General features: G+C 44.1%; 1 protein-coding gene and 1 long non-coding RNA gene across 2 annotated transcripts; both read right to left on the bottom strand.

Annotated features, from left to right (window-relative positions):
• Positions 1-519: 519 nt before the first annotated feature.
• On the bottom strand, positions 520-21,577 carry LOC116915340 (collagen alpha-2(IV) chain). The gene is made up of 24 exons (XM_045169305.1): positions 21,138-21,577; positions 20,971-21,022; positions 9,838-9,978; positions 8,466-8,708; positions 8,152-8,376; positions 7,874-8,056; positions 7,690-7,806; positions 7,449-7,613; positions 7,161-7,368; positions 6,987-7,081; positions 6,506-6,886; positions 6,063-6,438; positions 5,877-5,998; positions 5,635-5,797; positions 5,288-5,563; positions 5,091-5,216; positions 4,779-4,993; positions 4,023-4,713; positions 3,379-3,960; positions 3,142-3,311; positions 2,842-3,043; positions 2,597-2,768; positions 2,421-2,535; positions 520-2,335 (listed from the first exon to the last, which is right to left on the bottom strand). The coding sequence occupies exons 1-24, from the start codon at positions 21,206-21,208 to the stop codon at positions 2,078-2,080; spliced, it is 5,349 nt and encodes a 1,782-aa protein (XP_045025240.1). The 5' UTR covers positions 21,209-21,577; the 3' UTR covers positions 520-2,077.
• On the bottom strand, positions 15,088-20,942 carry LOC116915589. Its single transcript, XR_004390164.2, has 2 exons — positions 18,476-20,942; positions 15,088-18,375 (listed from the first exon to the last, which is right to left on the bottom strand). It is a non-coding gene; the product is annotated as an uncharacterized LOC116915589 (long non-coding RNA).
• Positions 21,578-21,715: the final 138 nt, after the last annotated feature.

Raw genomic sequence — 21,715 nt, forward strand, 5'->3', positions numbered from 1 at the left:
TATACGAAGAGAAACAATATGTTCCTCCCCCCTTTCAATCACGAATGCCTCTCCACCCGAAGGCGTAAAACATCGTATTTGACGTACTAAAATGGGGGGATTTTTTTTAAGGACTTGTATCAACTTGATCTGCTTCGATGTCCCGAAGAAAAGCAGCAATATACGATCACAAAACTTCTCAGCAACCCGAATAAACCGAAGACATGTTTCCATCCCAAGTAACGGTTCCTTCTGACAAGGCCAGCCTGAGTTATTATTACGTAGAGCATCCTAAAAGCTATGCGCTAAAGGATTTCCCCCTCGTTTTGTTCTTTTTCACAAGGGGTCTCATAATACCGAAAGGCTCCAGACGAGATTACCGTCGAATATTATTATTATTATTATTATTTTTAATGGTAGATGTTTTTCTTTCTTGGCTCTGAAGATCTTAGAAAGTTAAAAAGGCGGCGGTTCGGTAAAAGTCATATACTGGTTCTACTATATCTATATACAAAAGCACGAATTATAGATATAGGCAGGTCTTTGAATTGTATATGTATTTATTTGCTGTAAAGTACTGAGTAGGGAAGGATTTCAACAGAAGCTTTTAAAAACTGGCAGTGAAGAATTCTCAGATTTTCAAACCAGAAAAGATATTTTTCAAAACAATCTAAAAATGTTGACACAACAAGGCATAAAGAGTTGGTGGCTCGTCGTCAATCGGCAACACTAGAATCGTCACTCACCATCGCACTGTGCGGATCGTGCGGATGGGATGTCGGGGCGGGGAGTTGAAGTGATTGGGTCATGTCAAAAAATGTTAGAATTTTCCATTTCATCGAGAAAAAAAAGTATTATACACCTGCTGAACACGAAAAATGAAATGAACACAGCATTGTTGCGTCAGTAGAAAGCGCTTCGAGAGGAAAATATAAAGTGAATTTGAATCGTCGTAATTTTAGCTTTAAAAGAAGAATCGATGCTGGAAGAAAAATTAAAGATACAAAAACAACAAAAAAAAGATTCAAATAATTTTTTTTTGTTTTTTTTTTTCTCTTAAGAAACCCTGAATGAAGAAAATCAGAAAATTTAGCTCGTGACTGAATTGCACTTGTCTAGGAAATAGGCACAACTACTGTAAGCTTTAATAGAAGAATTGAAAATAAAACTGGGAAATCGTCGGATTTGGATTTTTAAAAAAATAATAAAAAAAAAAAATCAATCAACTAAAAAATAAAAATTTCTTTTGACGTTTCGGTCTTGCGTATCTTTTTTTTTGCACGTGATTCTTGCTTCAAATTGAATAGTTTAATAAACCAATTTGAACGAAAGCGGGAACGAGAAAACAAGAACACTGTCGCCGCGAGTCTTAAAAAAAAAAAATGGGGAAAAAAAAAGAGGCCCATTTATTTCTTTTTTTTTTGTCTGTTACCTGTCTGGAGTTGCTCGAGCATCGTGATTCTCGCGACAAGCCCTGGATGTGAAACGGTGACTTAGCTTTGGCACGCGCTACAAGTGGGAAAGTGCGGAATAAGGGAAATCCGATTGGTGCAGGACTCGACGTTAAAAATCAAGTGAAAAATAAAAACAACATGTTGTTGTCATTGAAAATTGTTGACCGCATAGAGCAAAAGACAAAGAATCAGCAGTGCCCAGTGAAACTATGAACAAGAGTCCGTAGTAGGAAAGAAAAAAAAAAAACAATAAAAGATAGGAATGACTGGAAAGAAAGATGTTAAGAAACACGGTCTTTCGATTGTGATGGTCACTAATTACGTAGTGTCGCGTTCTAAAATGAGTTTCATTATTGCTGAAAATAAAAAAAAATGTCAAATGCGGACAATAAGTGAGCGCAATTTTCAGGTGGGAAAAACTACTGGTAACCCAAATAGGAAGAGGCATTAAGAAAGGCACTGTGGTTACCTGTCCGGCGTTGTATAACAACACCGGAAGACCCACGTTTTTTTTTGTATTTTTTTTTTTAAGTACAGCGTGAAGTTGAATGAATGGTTCCCTTCTTCCCTCCCCCCACATTTCTTTGCCTTTTCTTTAAGGTTTTATTTTCTGAAAAAAAAAAAAAAAGAAATAAACGGAAATTTTATGAATTCTTGGCGCAAACTTGGCAGCGGCTCACGCGCGAACGCAAATTGCCGGCCTTCAAAGTTTCGCTCTGTGGTCGGTCGAATTGCGTTTGCTCTTCAACAGTGGCCAACCAGAAGCTGAATTTATTTGCAAAATAGTGGCACGTTCCTCGGGCACCGTTACACTCGATGAAAGGTGTGGCACGGAAATCCTCGAGACATGAACCAGGGCTGGAAAGTGATTGACCACCGCCTTCCGCTCCAGCTGCCGTGTGCTGATGAAAAGATAAAAATACAATTAAATAAAAGCGATAAACCTCTTCAAAATGTAAAGTAAACGAATTCGCAAATTGCAGTTACCATGACAAAACTGTAGCCGATCCATAAACTGCCCCAGCCTGCTGGACACTCGGGAATATTTACTGACTGACTGTGGACAGCGATGACGTTAGTTGGTGCCTCGCAAACGACGCACCTGGCAAAACAAAAGAGAAACTGTCAGGTAAATTAACTTAAAAACTATATTGATGACATACCGAGAGATGTAAGGCCTAATGGCGGCGTCCGAAACGGGCATCATGGGAATGGGAGCGTTGGTGGAGAGCCAGAATGATTTATCATTTCGGCTGGCATAATTGCAGACGTTATTAGCATCGCAGAACAAGAACGGCATCGTACTGAATCGCTGGACGCATGAACCCGCAAAACCTGATGGCCATCGTAACAATGTAATATAAGTCTATCGTATAATGCTGTGAATATAAATCAATAAAGTACATACCAAGATCTTGATTGTGAGCCTTCTCATTGCCCTCGGTGTAGAGCAAACTGTAGCCCTTCCACAATTCGACCTGTCCAGACTCGCAGAATGGCACTGTTGTCGATTGGCTGTGCTTCACTACCAAGAAACCTGATTGGAATGCCGGTGGCTGCTCGCATGGACGTCCCATATCACCCTTTTCACCTATAGCTCCTGGATAACCCTGCGCAATGGAAGATGGGCAGAAAACAGTTGAAGATTAGAAACGAGTGCGGCTCTGTTTTGACTGTAATTGGATTTAAAGGAATGAAAATGTATTACAGGTAGACCCTGGCGTCCGTCGAAACCTCGATCTCCTTTGGGTCCAATAGGTCCAGTAATACCGGGTTGGCCATCGCGACCAGTTGCTCCCTTGTCTCCTTTCATGCCTTGGATTCCAGGTTGGCCATCCAAGCCCGGGGTGCCAGACAAACCAGGGCGTCCAGGTTGTCCTTGAATGAAGAATGGCATTGGTTGTTGGTTATGAATGGCATTGGTTACTGTCTGCTTTAATCGTACCGGGTAGACCAGAGTCTCCTTTTTGTCCTGGTGGAGGTGTAAGACCAGGATTGCCGCGGTCACCCTTAAGACCAACAAGACCTTGTGGGCCGGTAGGACCAGTAGGTCCAGGATATCCTTTCTCACCGGTAAAACCGGCTTGACCAGGTAAACCAGGAAGGCCATCAAAGCCGCGTTCACCTTTCATTCCGGCTTGCCCAGGTAGACCAGGAAGGCCGTTGTTACCACGATCACCCTTTTCACCAGGATATCCAGGCTGTCCTTGTGGTCCAGTGTCACCCTTTGGTCCAGAAACACCCGGAAGGCCGTCCAATCCAGGACGACCAGGAGGTCCATCACGTCCGGGCAAGCCAGGTGATCCTTGTGGACCAGGTTCACCAATGTCACCCTGTTGACCAGGCGGTGCGTTAGCTCCGGGAGGGCCACGATTTCCTGGCAGACCAGGGAAACCAATTTCACCCTTTTCGCCGGGAATTCCGGGAATACCGTCACGGCCTTGTTTGCCGTTAAGTCCCGGCAAACCCTTTTCACCCTTGACTGTCAAACCGGGTGGACCCTGAAGCCCAGGGACACCAGATTCACCTAGAAAAAGAAAAGGTTAGAAGCCTTTCCTGATTTGATGAAACGGCCGCACGATCTTTTACCTTGCATGCCCTTTAAACCGTCTAGACCAGAAGTGCCAACCGGACCAGGAAGACCTCGATCTCCCTTTTCACCCGGTCGACCAGAAAGTCCATCCAATCCTGGGTTACCTTTGGGACCTTGAATGCCAGGGAAACCAGGCAGGCCAACATCACCTTTTGGACCTTGAGGACCTGGTAGACCCGCTTCGCCAGTGAAACCTCGATCTCCTTTGGAACCAGGAAGGCCGTTGTAGCCTGGTTGGCCTTCCGGACCATTCAAACCTTGCTCGCCCTTCAGACCGTCAATACCAGGTAAACCAGAAGCTCCCTTGTCACCCTTCATGCCCTGTAGACCGGGTCCACCAGGGAGGCAAGCATTTCCCTGCATACCGGGCAATCCGTCTAGACCAGGGGAACCAGGAGGGCCAGAAAGGCCACGATCTCCTTTGTCTCCTTTGCTGCCGGCGAAACCGGAGAAACCGTCGTTACCCTTGGGACCACGCAGGCCGTCCAAACCTGGCAAACCGGGTGGACCAGCGTCACCTTTGAGACCAGGTAATCCGGGCAGACCAATAACGCGTTCGCCCTTGTCACCCTTTTCGCCAGGACGTCCGTCCAATCCGTTGTTACCAGGACCTCCCCGGATGCCAGGAATACCCGGTTCACCTTTCTGTCCTTTGTCAGCAGCATATCCCGGTTCACCTTTGAAGCCCTGTTCAATGTTTAGTTAGTATGACTTATGGTAAAATCGCAATTCAGGTCGTCATGTCAACTTACAAAGAGACCCGGTGGTCCTATGTCTCCCTTTTCGCCTGTTATTCCAGGATTGCCAGGAAGGCCATCTAGACCCGGTTTACCTCGGTCGCCCTTCATGCCGGTATCACCTTTACGACCGTCCAATCCAGGAAGACCAGCCTCTCCAGACAGTCCTGGGAGACCAGATGGTCCTCGATCACCTTTGACACCTGGAGTTCCTGGCAGTCCGTTCAAACCTAACCGCCGGAGAAAAAGAAAACATAATTTATTATTATTTATCATGGACGAGGGTTACAGTCTTAAACAAATTGTTATTTAAGAAGTTTAGATTACCTGGTTGTCCTGGAAGACCAGGTAAACCTTGGGCACCAACGCCACCTTCAATTCCAAGATCGCCTTTGAATCCGGGGAATCCGGGAAGACCAGGACGTCCAGCTTCTCCTTGAAGACCAGGTTCACCTGCAAATTGGTAATTGATGGTTTTAACGTTACACGAACTAAAAGTTAAGAAAACAAAAATGTGTCAATACCTTTGCTTCCGTCACGACCAGGTGGTCCAGCAAAACCTGGTGGTCCAGCCGGTCCAGGTGGTCCCGAATCTCCCTTGTCTCCTCTGGGTCCAGGTAAGCCGTCCAAACCTGCCACGCCACGATCGCCTTTCTCTCCGGGGAAACCGCCTGGACCAGCAGGTCCTTGAGATCCAGGTTTGCCCGGCAATCCTGGCAAGCCCTTCTCTCCCTGTTCGCCATTCAAACCAGGCTGTCCTGGTCTTCCAATGCCTGGGATGCCAGATTCACCTTTTCCACCTAGAAAAAGACATTACATTTAATTGCAACTGCATCATTTCAATCGACCAAATTCGATCCGATGACGGGACCTTTAAGGCCAGGTAAGCCGGAATTTCCAGGAAGGCCGGATGGTCCGTCTTCACCAGGGAAACCCATAGGTCCCAAATCTCCCTTGTCACCCCGTTGCCCGGGTGGTCCTCTCGGTCCAACAGGCCCTGGAGGACCAATATCACCGACGTCTCCCTTTAAGCCCTGTTTTAAAAATTGGTTTCCATATTTTTGCTGCGTTTAGTACCGACACACTCAATAGATGGGGTTGTTTTCAACTAACCTCCAGTCCTTGAAGTCCTGGTTCACCTTTTTCGCCTGTTTCACCTTTGAGACCCATACCACCTTTTTCGCCCTTTTGTCCTTGGAATCCCTTGATGAGCTCAAGGTTTTCGGGGCATTTAGCTGTTAAGTGATCAGATAGATGACCACAAAGAACACCAAACGTAAAATTATAATTCAAGCACACCTGCGTCTCCTTTTTCGCCTTTAGAACCGAAAGAGCCAGGCTCTCCCTTAGCGCCGTTACGTCCATCGAGCCCTGGCTCGCCCTTGATGGATGACCCTCTCTCGCCAGGAATGCCTGGCTGACCAGGCGTGCCAGGTGTGCCGTCTAGACCAGGGAAACCTATTTGTCCCTTATCGCCTTTCATGCCGGGAAAACCAGAAAGACCAGGCTGTCCGGGAGGTCCACGTAGACCTGGGGGACCCAATGGTCCGGAACGACCGTATTCTCCACGATCACCTTTGTCTCCGGGTGGTCCTCTCGCCAAGACGTCTGGGATTACGGTGACTTCTCCCTTTTGGCCTTTAGGTCCTATCTGACCAGGCTCCCCAGCACGACCCTATTGAGTTCAATGGAGACAGATTGATTTGAGTACAGTTTTAGTGACACTGCAGGATTCAACTTACCTCAAGACCAGGTAAACCAGGTGGTCCAAGAAGACCATCGTCACCAGGTTGTCCAGGATATCCACGTTCGCCAGGTGATCCTCGTTGACCGGGAGGGCCGTTAACGCCGTCCAAACCACGATCTCCTCTTTCTCCTTTAATGCCTGGGCTACAAGCGAAGCAAACTCCGGTGTCACCTTTTTCTCCGTTGAATCCAGGCAGACCTGGAGTTCCTGGAATACCATCGCGACCCTTATCTCCTTTAGGTCCTGGATAACCTGGCGTACCAGGGATGCCATCAATGGCATCTCCCGGTGGTCCACGTATTCCCTGGTAGCCTCGTTCGCCTTTCAGACCAGGCAATCCATCACGTCCAGGGAGACCGTCAAGACCTTTGGGACCCTATTGTGAGTCATGCAGTAAAACATAAGGTCGATGTCAGTAAACTTTAATTTGGATGGAAAGAGTTTAGGATTTTGTAGCTAATAAGTCGGTAACTTACCACAATCGATACGCCTTTTTCGCCAGGAGGACCCATCAAGCCAGGAAGACCTGGAGACCCTGGAGGGCCTTGGAGTCCAGGCTCACCCGGATAACCTGAAAAAGGTAGTCATACCATTGGTTGTTGTGGTCTTGCCAAAAACATAAACATTTTCTTCATTAATTATTGATGAACCTGCAAGTCCAGCGTCTCCTTTGTCTCCCTTATCACCAGCAGGGCCTTCGGGTCCGGGCAAACCAGGACTACCAGCACCACCAGGTGGACCAGGGCTACCTCTAGGGCCAGGATCACCGGAAAGGCCGTCGATACCATTGCCACCAGGAGGTCCTGGAAAACCACGTGGACCAGCTGGACCTGGCGGTCCGGGTACACCTTTGCCTCCCTTTTACAAATTTCGGCGACGCGTTAAATTCTATTGATGTTACTGCTCACATTAGTGATGACAAAGAAGGCCAGACTTACACCAGGTGCTCCAGGCGGTCCCCTCAAACCAGGCAGACCAGGAATACCGGACAATCCGCCGTCACCTTTAGGACCAGGTCGGCCAGGAAGTCCATCCAAACCGTCATTTCCTCGGTCACCTTTTTGTCCGGTAGGTCCTGGTGGTCCAGGGAATCCATCTTTACCCTACACACGAAAATCGTATTTAGATTTTTTGTTGATTGAAAAACCTTAACGCAAAATTCTGGCATAAATAACTTACTCGAGGACCGGCTGGTCCAGGCAATCCTTTTTCACCTTTCATACCTAAATCCCCTTTCATGCCAGCTTCACCTTGAGGACCTGGGTTACCTAATGGACCTCCGTCACCTCTGTCACCCTATTTGAAATAGAACCGGGTGTAAAGTGAACTGCTTCCGGATAAAGTTCATCTTTAGTCAGTTTACCTTTACACCAATCATACCCTTCTCTCCTTTAGGACCTATGTATGTTTCATTACGTCCAGAAAATTCCCCCTGTCCACAGGACTCTCCTTTCGGTCCAGGGACACCTTTGTCGCCTTTTTCACTTTCAACACAGATGCCCATCAGACCTTTGTCTCCTTTCGTTCCAGCGGAACCTGTCAACCCCTGAGTTTACGTAGATAGTTTGAATAAAACAAAACATACTGACTTAAGCACCGTTAATCAAATCATAATTAATTGATTTGTGAATGAGGTCTTACGGGTAAACCACTTTCGCCTTTGGTGCCTTTGATGCCTGTCAGTCCAGCTGGGCCGGGGAATCCGGCCGGGCCGCGAACACCGTCAAGACCAGGTTCACCCTTTTGTCCTTTGCTGCCGGGAAATGGAGCTTGAGCTGGCTCACCTTTCTCACCTTTGCCACCAGGTAAACCGGGTAATCCACGAGGTCCAGGATCTCCGACCATTCCCATACCTCCTGGGGCTCCCTTTGATCATCCAACGATGATGTAGGAAATTCCATAAACAAATCAAAATCTTAAATCATGATGATTGGAGACGAATGGATGTGAATTACGTCTGTGCCGTTGCAACCATCCATGCCGTTCATGCCTGGCGGGCCGGGCGGTCCCTGGATGCCAGGGATTCCGTTTATGCCAGGAAAACCGGGCATACCCATTTTACCGCGGTCACCTTTCGGCCCTCGAGGTCCTTGTGGTCCAGGCTCACCTTTGTCACCTTTAGGTCCTTCTAAACCTTCCATACCTTGGAATCCTGGTAAGCCGGTAGGGCCAGGATTACCCGGCGTTCCTGGAGGCCCCTAAATATGAGCAACAAAAAACGCAATTACGGTCATTTGTGTACGATGACCGTTTTTTATGACTGTCAGACATTCTTTCGCTTTCTCTTATCTCTAAGATCTACAAGTTTGGAGGTCGACCGACACGTACCAGACGAGGTGTAGAAGACGTAAGCCTTACGTTCTTACTTCTATTTACAACGTCGTTACTTGTATTTACTTGTACTACCCTACAGTGTGTGTAGTACATGTTCAATTGAATGTTCTTCCTCTTTTTGTTGTACAATTCGTTTGATACATGCTGCTTTTAGAAGCTCCTGAAGAGGGCCAAACCTTGTTCCCAGGGAACAATGTAAACACACCCACAAGTGAGGGGACTGGGGTGTGTTGTGGAATGTCGACGGAGATATTTACACGGCCTTGCTGGCCGCTTCATCGAGCTATCAGACAACGCGTCTGGCACTTTCGCTATGGGATCGTCACAATCTATATACACTGGTTATGGACGTGTTGAACGATCGCTATTTGTTTACAGAGGCAAGAAGGAAACAAGTGCGCTGTCGTGAATTCCATAGCACCCCTAAGAAAAACGGAAGGCGTTAGAAAACATAATCCCGTCTGTTCTTGCACTTGTTTGATGGGCTTCTTTTTTCTTTTACTGGAACGCGTTCATTGGATAAAAAACGTTGCGCAAGTTTTTGTTTGCGAACTGACTGCGTTTGCTTATGTTGTTTTTAATATACTGAATAAGCAGTTTGCCGTTCTCGTCATGGCCGACAGTATGTTCTAAGCATTAACATGTCAAGCTGATTGAAGTCAATTACCAAACGTGATTTTGGAACGAGAATATTCAAAAACAACTTTGCCAGCAGTTTTTTTCAATTTACATTTTTTTTTTGTCGAAATAAAAAGGTGGAAAATGCAAATTTATAACAACTCAAATTAAAGATTTCTCTCTTTTACACGTCGTCGGTGTGTAAAACAAAAACCGGATTTTAATGAGCGAAGGGGAAAGATGTAATGTTTGAGTAACGGGACTTGTGACCACCGCGTTCCACATAGCGCCCTTCGTGAAAGCTAACAATTTTACCGAGACATAATTGGCGTGTAAAAAATGGACTAATGGTGTCTTTGTTTGAGTATAACTTACCCGCGATCCTTTTTCGGCCACGCATTTCGGCGCGCAGGGCGAACTGCATCCGCCGCAATCTCCGGCTTTGGGCGCCATTGGGAAGGACCTGTCATCGTCCGTACGTCCGTACAGTCCTCCGTAAGAACTGGAATTGAATTGCTGTTAACAAAAACAAATAATTAATTACTTGATGAGCCGACAAGCAAAGACAATCAATTCAGGTAAATCAGTCAACTGTGCAAATAGGCAAAAGGAAAGAGGGGGGAGGTCATCACAGTTATATGGCCTGTTTCCTGTCGTTATGATATGGCATTTCTCTTTGGGAATAAGAGCGCAAAGAAAAGAGACGCCATCGGAGGCAGCTGAAACAGATGCGACAAAGCCCCTTTTTCGGTGGTCCCTTTTCGCTCACTCTCTTATTTCTCCACTTGGCCATGCAAGTCATATTTTTTCTCGAATCTGTGTTAATTTCTTTTACGGTGTGTGGCCTCTCAAGTTTGGCTCACTGCGATCCAGGGACAAGTGGTATAGCCGTACCGGAAAGTAAAGAAACTGGTAAGAAGCAGAAACGATGTCTTCCAAGATGGCTATTGACGAGCGGCTGTCGCGACCTTATGACGTCGTGTACCGTCTCTGGCGAACGGTTTTAAGGGCAATAGACCGCTAGACGTATACAGTCCATTTAAATTCGATTTTGTGTCGACACGTTTTTTTAAAAAAAAAGGGAAATGAGTTGCTCAATATATTCATCGGTTTTTTAAACAACGGTAACTGGTTTGTTTTAATGGAAACTCTCACTCATGAAATGATTTCTTTATTCCCATTTTCGGCTTTTTTTTATTTTAAAGTTTGACATTAAAATCAGGCGTTCATGTTCTTTGCTTGTCCAATCCTTTCTGGTTTTATCTGCGTTCGAACCGATTGAGACAGCATTTCTTGACTAATGCCTCTATTGAGTCGAAGGTGACAAACAATTTGGATTCCGTGTGTCATAAATCCATCTGTTCCTTTTATTTTTATCGATTTCACTCTTCTTTTTTTCTTTCCATTTCTTATTTTCTCTCTATTCTTTATCTAACCATTAAAGAGCTCTAAAAAGGGACGAACGAAGTGGTCACCTCTTTGACGGACAAATGGGAAAACCAGAAAGAAAAAAAGAAGAATCGGTACGAGTCCAGTGGCTTTTGTAAGTGTGAACATGTGTGAACAAAAAGCACTCGCTCAGAATTATCATTTATCTCTGTTTGCCGGATGATTGTATGAGGGTAGAAAGTGCCGGACTAGTTAAAAAAAAAAAAAAAAGGCTGGATGATTTTGCCGACTTTTCGTCGGCATTTGAAAGCCCAGCAGTTCCAGCACCCATACAGTGTAATTGATGATCTTCAAATGAATCTGAGAATTTTATTTTATTTTTTTGCATTTCATGTTTTTTTTTTTTTCCGGCAGCGACACGAAAGACGATCGATTAACGATGAGAAAGAACACAATGAAAAAGAAGGGGGAATAACAACAATGCTTATGGCGTATATAATCATAAATCATATGATAAGTCGGACTACATTCTCGTGTCGAATCGGCCATTCGATTAGTATTATCGTTTGGGATTGGAAAAGAATGCGTTAATTGGTTAATTTTTATGACTAGTCGAAATGAAAAAAGCATCGGGATTGCTTGGTATGCTGACAAAAAAATCGCATTCTATCCGCCAAAGAATTTCATGTTTTTTTTTTCAGAATCTTTCAGGTGCTAGAATAGCATTGACCTGATTTTTAAATTAAAAAAAAAAATCATTTTTGAGAGACAAAAATGAAGTAACAGGCCTTATCTTGGCATTATGCATTTCGCTTCTTGAAAAAAACCTTCTCAGTTTTCCTGAGAATGCCATGGCCGTCAATGAAGTGCCAGTGTCGCGTGTTTTCCTTGTTTCCCTTATTCCTCCGTCTTCTTCCTCTTTCTCCCCCCTCATCACTGCAGTCTACCAGTTTCTATGTCTAGTCTCTTTTTCAGTCCTCGATGGCGATCCGTCTTTTCCCCCTTTTTTCTTCAGAAATAGATGTAAACCCCCATTCATAGTAAAAAAAAAAAGAGCGAAGGTTCTAGAGACGTGGAACGACAGAAGGGAAAACATGTATATACACAGCGTAAAAATCCTATATTTACCACTCGCACCTGGTTATTTTATTATTTTCCTCTTCGACCCATTTACCCCGGCTGTTTTTCTTTCTGATTTCCCAAAATCTTTACGCTTATGGAGAAAGAAAAAAAAATGAATACAGCATCGTAATTTTTGGTTTAACTCTTGACGTGGGTGTGTAAGTAAACGAGCCGGAAAACGATGTTGTCCTTCCGTGGGGTTTCGATGTTTCTTAACTAATCGTATACAGGGATGTAAATTGCATGACCCAGCCAGTCTGCTTGTCTCTTTCTATCTACTGCATAGATCTGCGTGAACACGACCATCGAACTTTCATTACCTGCTTATTTCTTTCTTTTTAGTTGTAGGCTACTCTAATGCACCTTTATGATGCCTTCTTTTAAAAATAAACTATTTTTGGTTGCGTCTCTCAACATGTACTCGCAATGCAGATCTACGCTTGTTACTCTTCCTTCTTCTTTCAATTTATTTTTATATTTTCCAGCGGAGTTAGCCACTGTTTACATCAGAAGAGACCGCCAGAGTACACAGAAAAGCCAAGAAACTATAGAGAAGAATGTAGAACTTCAATTTTGAATGCCAGGTAGTGTTTCACTCAATCGTGACTTTAAGATGCTCCGAGTTCTATTTATTTCCCTGAACTTTTTTACTAAGCCGAACCTCTTCGTCCTTTGTAACAGTCCATTTCTTTTTTATTGCCCACATTGGACATTGCGAGCTGGGCTTGTTGAGCGCACCGTGTGTGTGACGACTGACCGTGTTTGCGCCGACGTTCTAAGTTTCTATTCAAACGAACGGCCCGACAAGTCAAATGTAGTGGAAAAATATTTCAACAAAAAAAAGAGAGAAGAAGAAGAAACATAAAGAAAAAGGAGGAACGAACGAGTGTGGTAGCGCATCCCCGTGAGAAACGGAGTCCGCGGGTTCGGGTGGGTGGCAATTTTCGCAGGCAGCCAAGGGTCGAGACCATCCCACATCTAACGTACGGCAAACACCCCAGTAACGGTGAATATCTTATACGAAAAATAAAAGCTTAAAAACGTACATTTTTTTTTTCAGACTCTTGACTCACTCCCCTCACTGACGCTCTGCCTTATGTAAAATATATATAGTCGTTGTTAGCTGTGGACGAATGTTTACGTATCGTCTACAGCCGCAATATTTCTTCTTCTGGCTATTTTTTTTTTTTTTTACATTTGTCTTTTATTTATTTCTCAAGGGCCTACGGGGCGCATCTTGGGCACCATAAAAACAAGACACAAAAATACAAAATGAGTGAAAAACTTTTGGAAACAAATATTTATTCAACTCTTTGGAGTTTTTGGTGCGCCCGGACGACGGACGACTTCCACCCAGTCACTTCCTCTTTGCAACTTCCCCCTCTGTTTAATTTTGTTCCCCCCTAAATTCTTTTAGAAATCTGCCTCAAATAGGAACACAGACATCGACGTTTCACTTTCTACCGGGTCTTGATCTTCTTCGTGTCCGTTATCATAAACAAAAGAACCCAAGGAGTCGCTACATGTTCTGATTTTTTTTTCCCCGTCGTCTGTACAATTCCCTGTTTAGATTAGAAACAGGCCTTTCAATGACTAGCTAGAATATATAGGCTCCCAGGTAAATCTGCCCGATCACTATACAAGAGAGGGGCATGTCAGCTTTCAATTCTCAGCTGATGGATCTTTTCAACTTCAGGGTGCTGCTGGTAAAAGAAGAGATCCACCAGCTGAGGTTGACATTGCGCACGCAACCAACAGCAACGTGTGTGCACATACAAACTGACTATCTTGTTAGCAAGTCGCTTGTATACGCGCGTAGACTTTGGGGTTTCTATGGCAACCAGCGGCGCAAAACTCGAAGAACCCAAAGCGAAGGCAAACAGAGAATATATACACACACACACACACACACACACGCGTATATAGATTGTGTTAGGAGAGAAACCCAGAGACAGCAGAGGACGAACCAGAGATAGAAAAGACTGTGAAGGGATGTATTTATAAATAGAACTCAAGTCATCGCTCCTTTCCTACCTCCCCGTCCTCGTGCGCCTTTGGCAGTTGATTTTTCTTTTTGTATAGACGCGTGTTTGTCAGTTGCTCCCGATTTTTTTACCCGACTCTATTCCCGCTCGAGCTATGCAATCGTATGTAAACATCCGATTCCCGAAAGCAGCAGTGGCCGATGGCGACATGGCCGAGCAGAATGAAAAATAGAAAACTTGTATGGTCGGTTTTGGTGATCCAGTGTATAGATAACCTATTTAACCTCGATAGATTGCCGAGTAAAAAGCTGTTTTCCGCTTTGCTAATGGCTACACTGTACAATTTCTAAGCAAAAAAAAAAAACAAAAAAAATCGTTTAAATAACTAAGAAATCCAAACATCAAATCAAAGTATGAAGTTGAGTTGTCGTCATAGACCAAACAGTGGGAAAACCGGTTCACATTTCGCTGGCTGCTTGTCATGTTTATCAATTTGAAAAAAGAAAAGTAAGGCATGAATTGATGTCGAATGTCAAGTTGTTGTTTTTTTAATTTTATTTCCTCCCTTTAAAAAAAAAAAAAAATGAAAGAAGAATCCTTATCAAATGGTCGGTCTCTTTCAAACTTCACGACGATTTATCGTCTTCGACGCATTATCCTTTTATTTATTTTCGATTTCTTAAAAATTAATGTAGGATAAACTTCCTGTCAGACAGCGATGTGACCAGTGACCCTACACACACTATTTTTTATTTGCTTCTTTCGCCTTGGGAAATTTCCAGTAAATGGACGAGTCAGCGAATCAATAATAAACCGATGAGTGTGCTCGGAGAAATGACGTTGATTTCGACACAATAACGCCGAACGACGATGGCATTTTTACACGAAACCAATCGGAGAATGTTTAATGTATTTTTTTTTTCCAAAAATGTTTGTTTTGTATTTATCTCTTTTTTTTTTCTGGGGGTTTTAAGTCTCGCCAAGGATGGGAAGGAATCAGTGACAGGATCTGATTACGTGCGTATGTCTCGAGACGTAGAGAGAGCTGTTGGCAGCGCTGGGAGCTGCCCGGGTTACGTCTTGGAACAGAACCCCCCCTCTCAACCCCAAACCCGCCCTGTCTTTTTTCTTTTCTTTCTTCATGGTTGGATCATGGAATCTTGATTGAGTTTTGAAAAAAAGCCACAAAAACAAAGAAAAACATTTACAAACACAAGAAGGAGATTCTTGTTCTGCGTTCAACCATAAGTTTCAATCCCCAGTTTGTTTGTTTTTTTCAAATTAAAAACCCCCCCTCTATACTATACATCACATACGTATAACTCTATCGCTGACAACAGACAAACAACAGTTTCAAAGATCACATTCAATCTCGTCCTTTTCGGTTGACTGTGATGGAACATTTTCGAATCAAGACACCAGACAAAATGCTGGCCCGAAGAGATTCATTCGAAATCCGGTAGATTTTGCCTCCGCTATCTTACACACAATCGTTGCGTGTGGGTTTTTGAAATCAATTCTACTAAAGGTTATAATGCGTGGCGTTCTATTCACGCCTGCACCTTCCGCTCCCGACCCTTCACGTTTTCACCCTCCATTGTTTGGGTAAAACACATTTGGGGTGCGATGATGTTTGTTTATTCCTCGGTCGCTAAGGTGAACGAGAAGCAGTTCGTGATCTATAGAGTGTTACACATCTGTTAGTATTTTAGACGCATTTCGTAGCCAACCTCACGTCGGGGATTTAGTATGTAATTTATACGCAATCCTCGCCGCATACATAGTAGAGGAGCAGAGTTAGCGGACCATTTACTTTTCTTTTCCTGGATCATCTGCATAAGAATCCGGTAGCGCTTCTCGGTGCGTTCACCCTCCGCTGACTGAGTTATAGATTTTGTTTGCAACGTTAGTTTAATGAAACTCATTGGGACGGATATTGGACGAAAGGCAGGCTGACTGAATAGAGAAAATGAGAAGGGGTCAAAACAAAACAAAAAGCTTTTCAGCTGGTGCCGATGCTGTTCGGTGTTTACACGTCTGCGGGAAAAAGGCGAAAATAAAAAGGGAGAAAAACGACTCCATCAACAGTTCGAGTCGGCGGGGTCAGAGGTCGGGCCACCGCTGAGCTTCCGAACATTGGAGCCATCAGCAACTGGCCGCCGAAGAGTTCTTGCAAGAAAACTGGGTCGTCGGATCGCATGACGACGTAAAATCCCTGCTGTTTGTGAGCCATCTTTATAAGCCCAACAGTCTCTATGTTTGTTGTTCTTTTTTTTTTTTTGATTTTCTGTACGTCCTCCGCGTCTTGCATTTTGGTTTCGTCATTTTCTTTTTTAGTTGCCCTACGTAACACCCGATATCGACGTGATAAGAACGTGGTCTCCTGGCTCGGCGCTGCTGCGGAAACCAACTGACTGGAACGACAACACGAAACAACCTTTGGAACGTTCTCTATAACATCCCTGGCATCGATTGCACGCGATGGCGCCGATCATCCGACCTCAACCCCGACACATAAGCAGACGCCATGTCCAACCGTTCGGGATGCTGGCGGCTGTTGGAAGGCTACCGAAATTGTAGTGAACCAACCCACTAATGAGCTCAATGTAAACGCCTTTCAAAAATGTTTTTAGGCTTTGTTTTGTTAAGCGCAAGCTGAATGGATGGCTAGACGAGTCAATTGCCAAAAGGCTGTTCCAGGGAAGCAAAGTGAACAATCCGAGCCGGCAAGAAAATGGGAAAAATTTGTTTGACTTGTTTGTTTTCCAAGTTGCTCGGATCTCTCCTCCTTTTTTTTGTTGATTGCGCTTCCTTTTTAAAACTATTCAACAACAACTGAAACGAAAATAAAAGAGAATATAGCGTTCAGAAAGACACTCACGGCCGAGTGATGAGACTCTTTGCATATTTCTCCTCTGACTGTATACGATCGCAATCTCTCGCGGGAAACCCAACAAAAAACAAAAAATCTGGGTGATCTTAGTTTGGCTCTTTTCCGTTTCTCAGCTGCTTCCTCGTTGTGCATTTCTTGGCTCTAAATACTACTGTAGGCAGCTTATTGTTTTTCTTTTTGTTTTCAGCCAGTCCTGAAGTAACGGTCCCGAACGGGGTGAAGAAAGCTCCGGGAGATATTCGGCTTCCACACTTTCGATGATTATTTTTTCGTTTTGTATTTCCCGACGACGGTCTTGGAGCTCCCGCCTGCGCTATTTTTAAGAGCGACAACCCAACCTCTTCGAATGCTCGTGAACCGCTCGTGCACATCAATAATGCGCCTTCCATTTAACTGAATGGATTTCCTCGCGCTTCGTTCAACGTTCAACAGTTTGCTTTTTTTTTAAGGAATGGCCGTGATTCATGCTAATAGCGTCCATCGCATCCAGACGCAGGCAATGCATGTCAAATTTAATGGAAACCGAACAGCGTGAAAAATGGCACCCCGCTAAACGCCAATAGCGCATAAAGATCTAACAATTCAATAAGAGATCGTATCCTGAAGTCCCTTTTACTTGGGACCTGTCGTATTACGTAAATATCGTGACTGCTGACTACCATCAGTAAAAAACCCCTATAGTGATAATAAACCTATTAAATAATCACTTACACGATGGGGTTCAAAATGGCTGATATAGGACAACATGCTGATGGCATCACAAAGTCTTGCAAAATCAAAGGAATCGAAAGGGTCAGTTGCTTTCGAGGAAAGCTTCTGGTAAAACAATCTGTCGGCGTTGCCGTATCATGCAATCAACACCCGCACGATGCGGCATAGGCTCTGATGATACTATACGTCTTTTGTTGTTGTTTGGTTTATGTTTGCGTTAAACTTGTCAAGTCTTTGTGTTATTCTAGCCAAGCTCAGGCTTACATACCGCCAGCCTTCGGTTGGTCGGTCACGGAAGGCTGGAACACCTGTCGTCACGACCTCCCAACAGCCGATACCTTTCAGATTCCTCTCCAGCGCTTCCAATGGAATTTCTCTATCCCCTTTGCCTTATTTCAATTTTCTCCCTTTTCTTTCCCACATGGACGTGTTGATAAGTCCCTGCACGCTACTCGAATATAACATTACTGCTGATTTAACCAACTTGAAGATAACATGGGAGTCGATCGCCGTTTGTTTCGTCGGACGCAGTGAATGAAAGAGAAAGCGGGAACATATCGCGGCGCATGCTGTAACGAGATATCCGCAGCATCGTAATGCTGCCCAATCAACTGGAGGCAGAAAAAAAAATGAGACCCATGTTCAAGATCTCTTTGCGATTTCGTCGGGTCAAAGTGACGCCACAGCCAAGCTTGCTCCAACGATGTCTGCTGTTATACGTTTTGTGTCACGTCAGGTGAAAAACGTAAGGGTTTTACGATTTTATAAGAAAGCTTAGGCCCAGAAGAGGCACGATTTTCGTATAGCCGCTGGCTGTTGGCGGTGTGAAACGGGTTGAAACATGGAATAGAAAGTATATAAGGAAAGAAGATGAACATTCTGAAGAGATTATAGACCTAGAAAAATATCCCACCGCCTCCTTGAGGTTCATTTTTGTGTGTGTGTTTCATATATACTGTAAATCGGTTGATTTCTTCCCGTTTCTCTAAACAGGTGAAGAGGTCACGCTCCGAGTGAACAACACGAGAAAACTAACAACAATGAGGGACGCCTTCGGCTGATTACATGAAACAGAGAAGAAAACAATTTTTATTCTGATATGGAGATTCACTGAACTAAGAAGAAAACTAAGAGATAAATCTACTAATCGGCTGGAACGATTCAATGAACAAACCCCCTTATGTGTCTGATTTTTCAAGATAAAAAAAAAAAGGTCAGCTAGAAAAAGCTTTGTAATCGCTTCTAACGATCAGGTGAAGAAATTCAACATCAAATCGAGAACGTAAACAAGAAAGGAACAAAAAAAAAAGAAGAAGAAGAACAGAGGAGAAGATGAAGTTCTCTCAGATGCTCTCAGATGCATCACCCTCTCGGTTGGATGATTAACACAAATTCAGTTTGGGGATAACTAAAAGTACCTGGAGCATTTTTTTCTGACTTCCCCACTGGATGACTTAACTTGAGACGTGATAGAAAGACTTAAAAGATTTTCGGTTGTGCGAACGTCGTTGTGGTTAGTGTTTGTTTGGTAGTTGTCTTTCTGATTATTCACGTGTCAATGCTTGTTTTGACGTCATTTTTTTTTTTCTTCTTTAAGCAATTGAAAGGAAGGGCTTGATGTTTACTCAAGCGGCTCTCCTTTTTCTTCCTGTTTCAATGTTCCACCTTTTTCTGGTTCTTTTTTTCACGTTTTCATTTGCTCTTCCCTTTTGCTCGCAGTTTATCTGACCCTGCTTCCTTGACTGTATGATTGTTTTGACCAAAGACAAACGCAATGTCAATATTGGCACGAGGAAATACAACATCCACCACAAAAGATTGACTTACACACACCCGAGGATGACAAAGTACAAAGGAGAAGATGAGCTCATTCAGACATTTGATTCTCGTCTGGCGTGTCAGTTTAAAACTCATCATTTCGCGAAAAACGAAACGCCAATTTTTAAAAACCCTCTTTCAACCCCTTTCACCTACACCCTGATTTTATGACTGACGCGTCCGATGACAGGGAAAAGCGCAAACCGCGCCCATGCCGCAAAATTTAAACCACTCAATTTGTCATCGGCTGCTAATGAAATGGGGGGTCATTTTGGGTTAACCCCGAAATAAAAGGATGTTCTTGAGTCTGATTCATTTCGCCGTGTCTATGTATTACGTGAAAACAGAAATTTCCTCGAATTATTTCCGATTCTAGAGGGCGGAATGGCGACTACGGGCCACACACGTTCGGACGCTCGTAAACGGAGAACGAGAGAGGCCAAAATGGGAAATCGAGAAAATAACTTAGAAAGACGAGACGTCGTCTCCCTCGGTTCATACAAATTCTGGGGAAAGAGAGAAATAAAAAAATCTAAAAAAGAAACGAAAAAAAGTGGGGGGGAAATGTGACGGGTGCCCGTCCACACAGCTTTCGTGGAAAGTCGCTGAGGGTGGGCCACACAACGATCGAATTTCATCGCCGATTTCGTAGGCTGAGGAGCGGCCTCTTACGTTTCAGTCCAGCTCTTTACAGCGATGGGCTTTCTATGAAAAGTTGCACGACATAATTAACTATACTCGTGATTGTCTGACATTACGGTCGATTGCGCGGACGCCCTTGACGAATCTCAAACAACAAATCCAGGAAAGAAAGAGAGAAGAATATTTTTTTTGAGTCAATAATCTTGCACCAGACGACCATACGTGATATACTGGAACAAACAGGATAGAATTCAGCTTGAAAGTTGGGTGGTGGGCGTATCGTCGCACCATCCCCAACATTTCATCTTGAACTTTGGCCTCCCGATGCGTGAAAGGCGCGCGTGTAATCGAAACCGTTCCCGGAGGATCGATAGCATCGCAGTTTGACAAGAAAGAAAGAACGAGAAACAGAGAGAGAGACGGACGAGAGAGGCAAAACACGCAAGAAATATCTAATAGTTAAATACAAGTCCAACGACTTGTAACTATTAAGAGAGAAGAAAAAAAAAAGTGGTTGGATAGGAGAAACAAGGCTCTTAAAGGTCACGTTGCAATCAAATCTCATTGACCTATACACCATCAGCTCTTGGGCCAACAACTTTTTGCCGTCTGTCATCTCAACATCTTTTTCGATTTTTTCTTCCTTTTTCTTTCCTTCTTTTGTATTGTTGTCAGGTTTACACGTCCTCGTAAAAATGGGTGGACGCGGTGCCGTCGTTCACGTCAACAAATGGCCGTTTCCGGTGATTACCTTGGTCTGCTAGTGCCGATATCATCGACCAAAATGATCGACTTGCACCCCTTTAATCATATCAGTTTCAAAGACTTTGACGTGTATAAGCAAAATTCGCTGTGGATGATTTACGTCCGTCCCTTGTTTTAATGTCCACAGGGTTCAACAATCTGATCAAATGCGGATGGATATTATATAGGAAAAGAAATTCTTACTTGAGCATTATTGGTCACGATGATGGCACCAAGGAAGATGATAGCAATAACCCTGAAACAAGTTTGAATAAACCATTTGAATCAAACGCAGCCAATCAGCCCTTTGAGCAAATTTGCACTCGAAGCGAAAATTAGAAATGGCGCAAGACAACAGACAGACCACTCACCATTGGTAGCGCTTCCATCGGACCATGGGTCGAACCATCGGGTGTTGGGTCGCCGCTCGCCGGCCCGCCATCACTGCTGAGGATGGGCTCGCTCTTGGTGGCCAACTGGGGCGGTATGAAAACGTCAGATTTGTTTTTGAACAATAAAGAAACACAAAACTGAAGAAACCCAAACCACTATGGGTTTCTTCCGCTGTGGCTGTAACAACTTACAACAACCGTCACTTTTTTCTGTCTACGATGCGATTCAATTGGCCATGCGACCGTCTTTTATGAACTAGAATTGTGATATCACCGTGGAAGGCGGCCGTAGTGCGATCACACAACTTCGACTTTACCGCTAAGAACTGTTGGTATCCTCCGAATGAGGTAATGGCTGTAATTCTCTTGGACGCGCAGGGAGACTCCGACACGCGTCTTCCCCACCAAAAGACTCCTGAGTAAACGATGAGAGTGTTCCAAAACCTCCAGAATCTTTGGCCACCTAGGATGGCTCCGCCTTCGCTCCATACAGGCTACACCCACAGCTAAATAGTTCCAAACATTTTAGCCGATTTGAAATTGAATTTGAAGAATTG

Source organism: Daphnia magna, linkage group LG2 (genome assembly GCF_020631705.1).
Source record: "Daphnia magna isolate NIES linkage group LG2, ASM2063170v1.1, whole genome shotgun sequence".
NCBI lineage: Eukaryota > Metazoa > Arthropoda > Branchiopoda > Diplostraca > Daphniidae > Daphnia > Daphnia magna.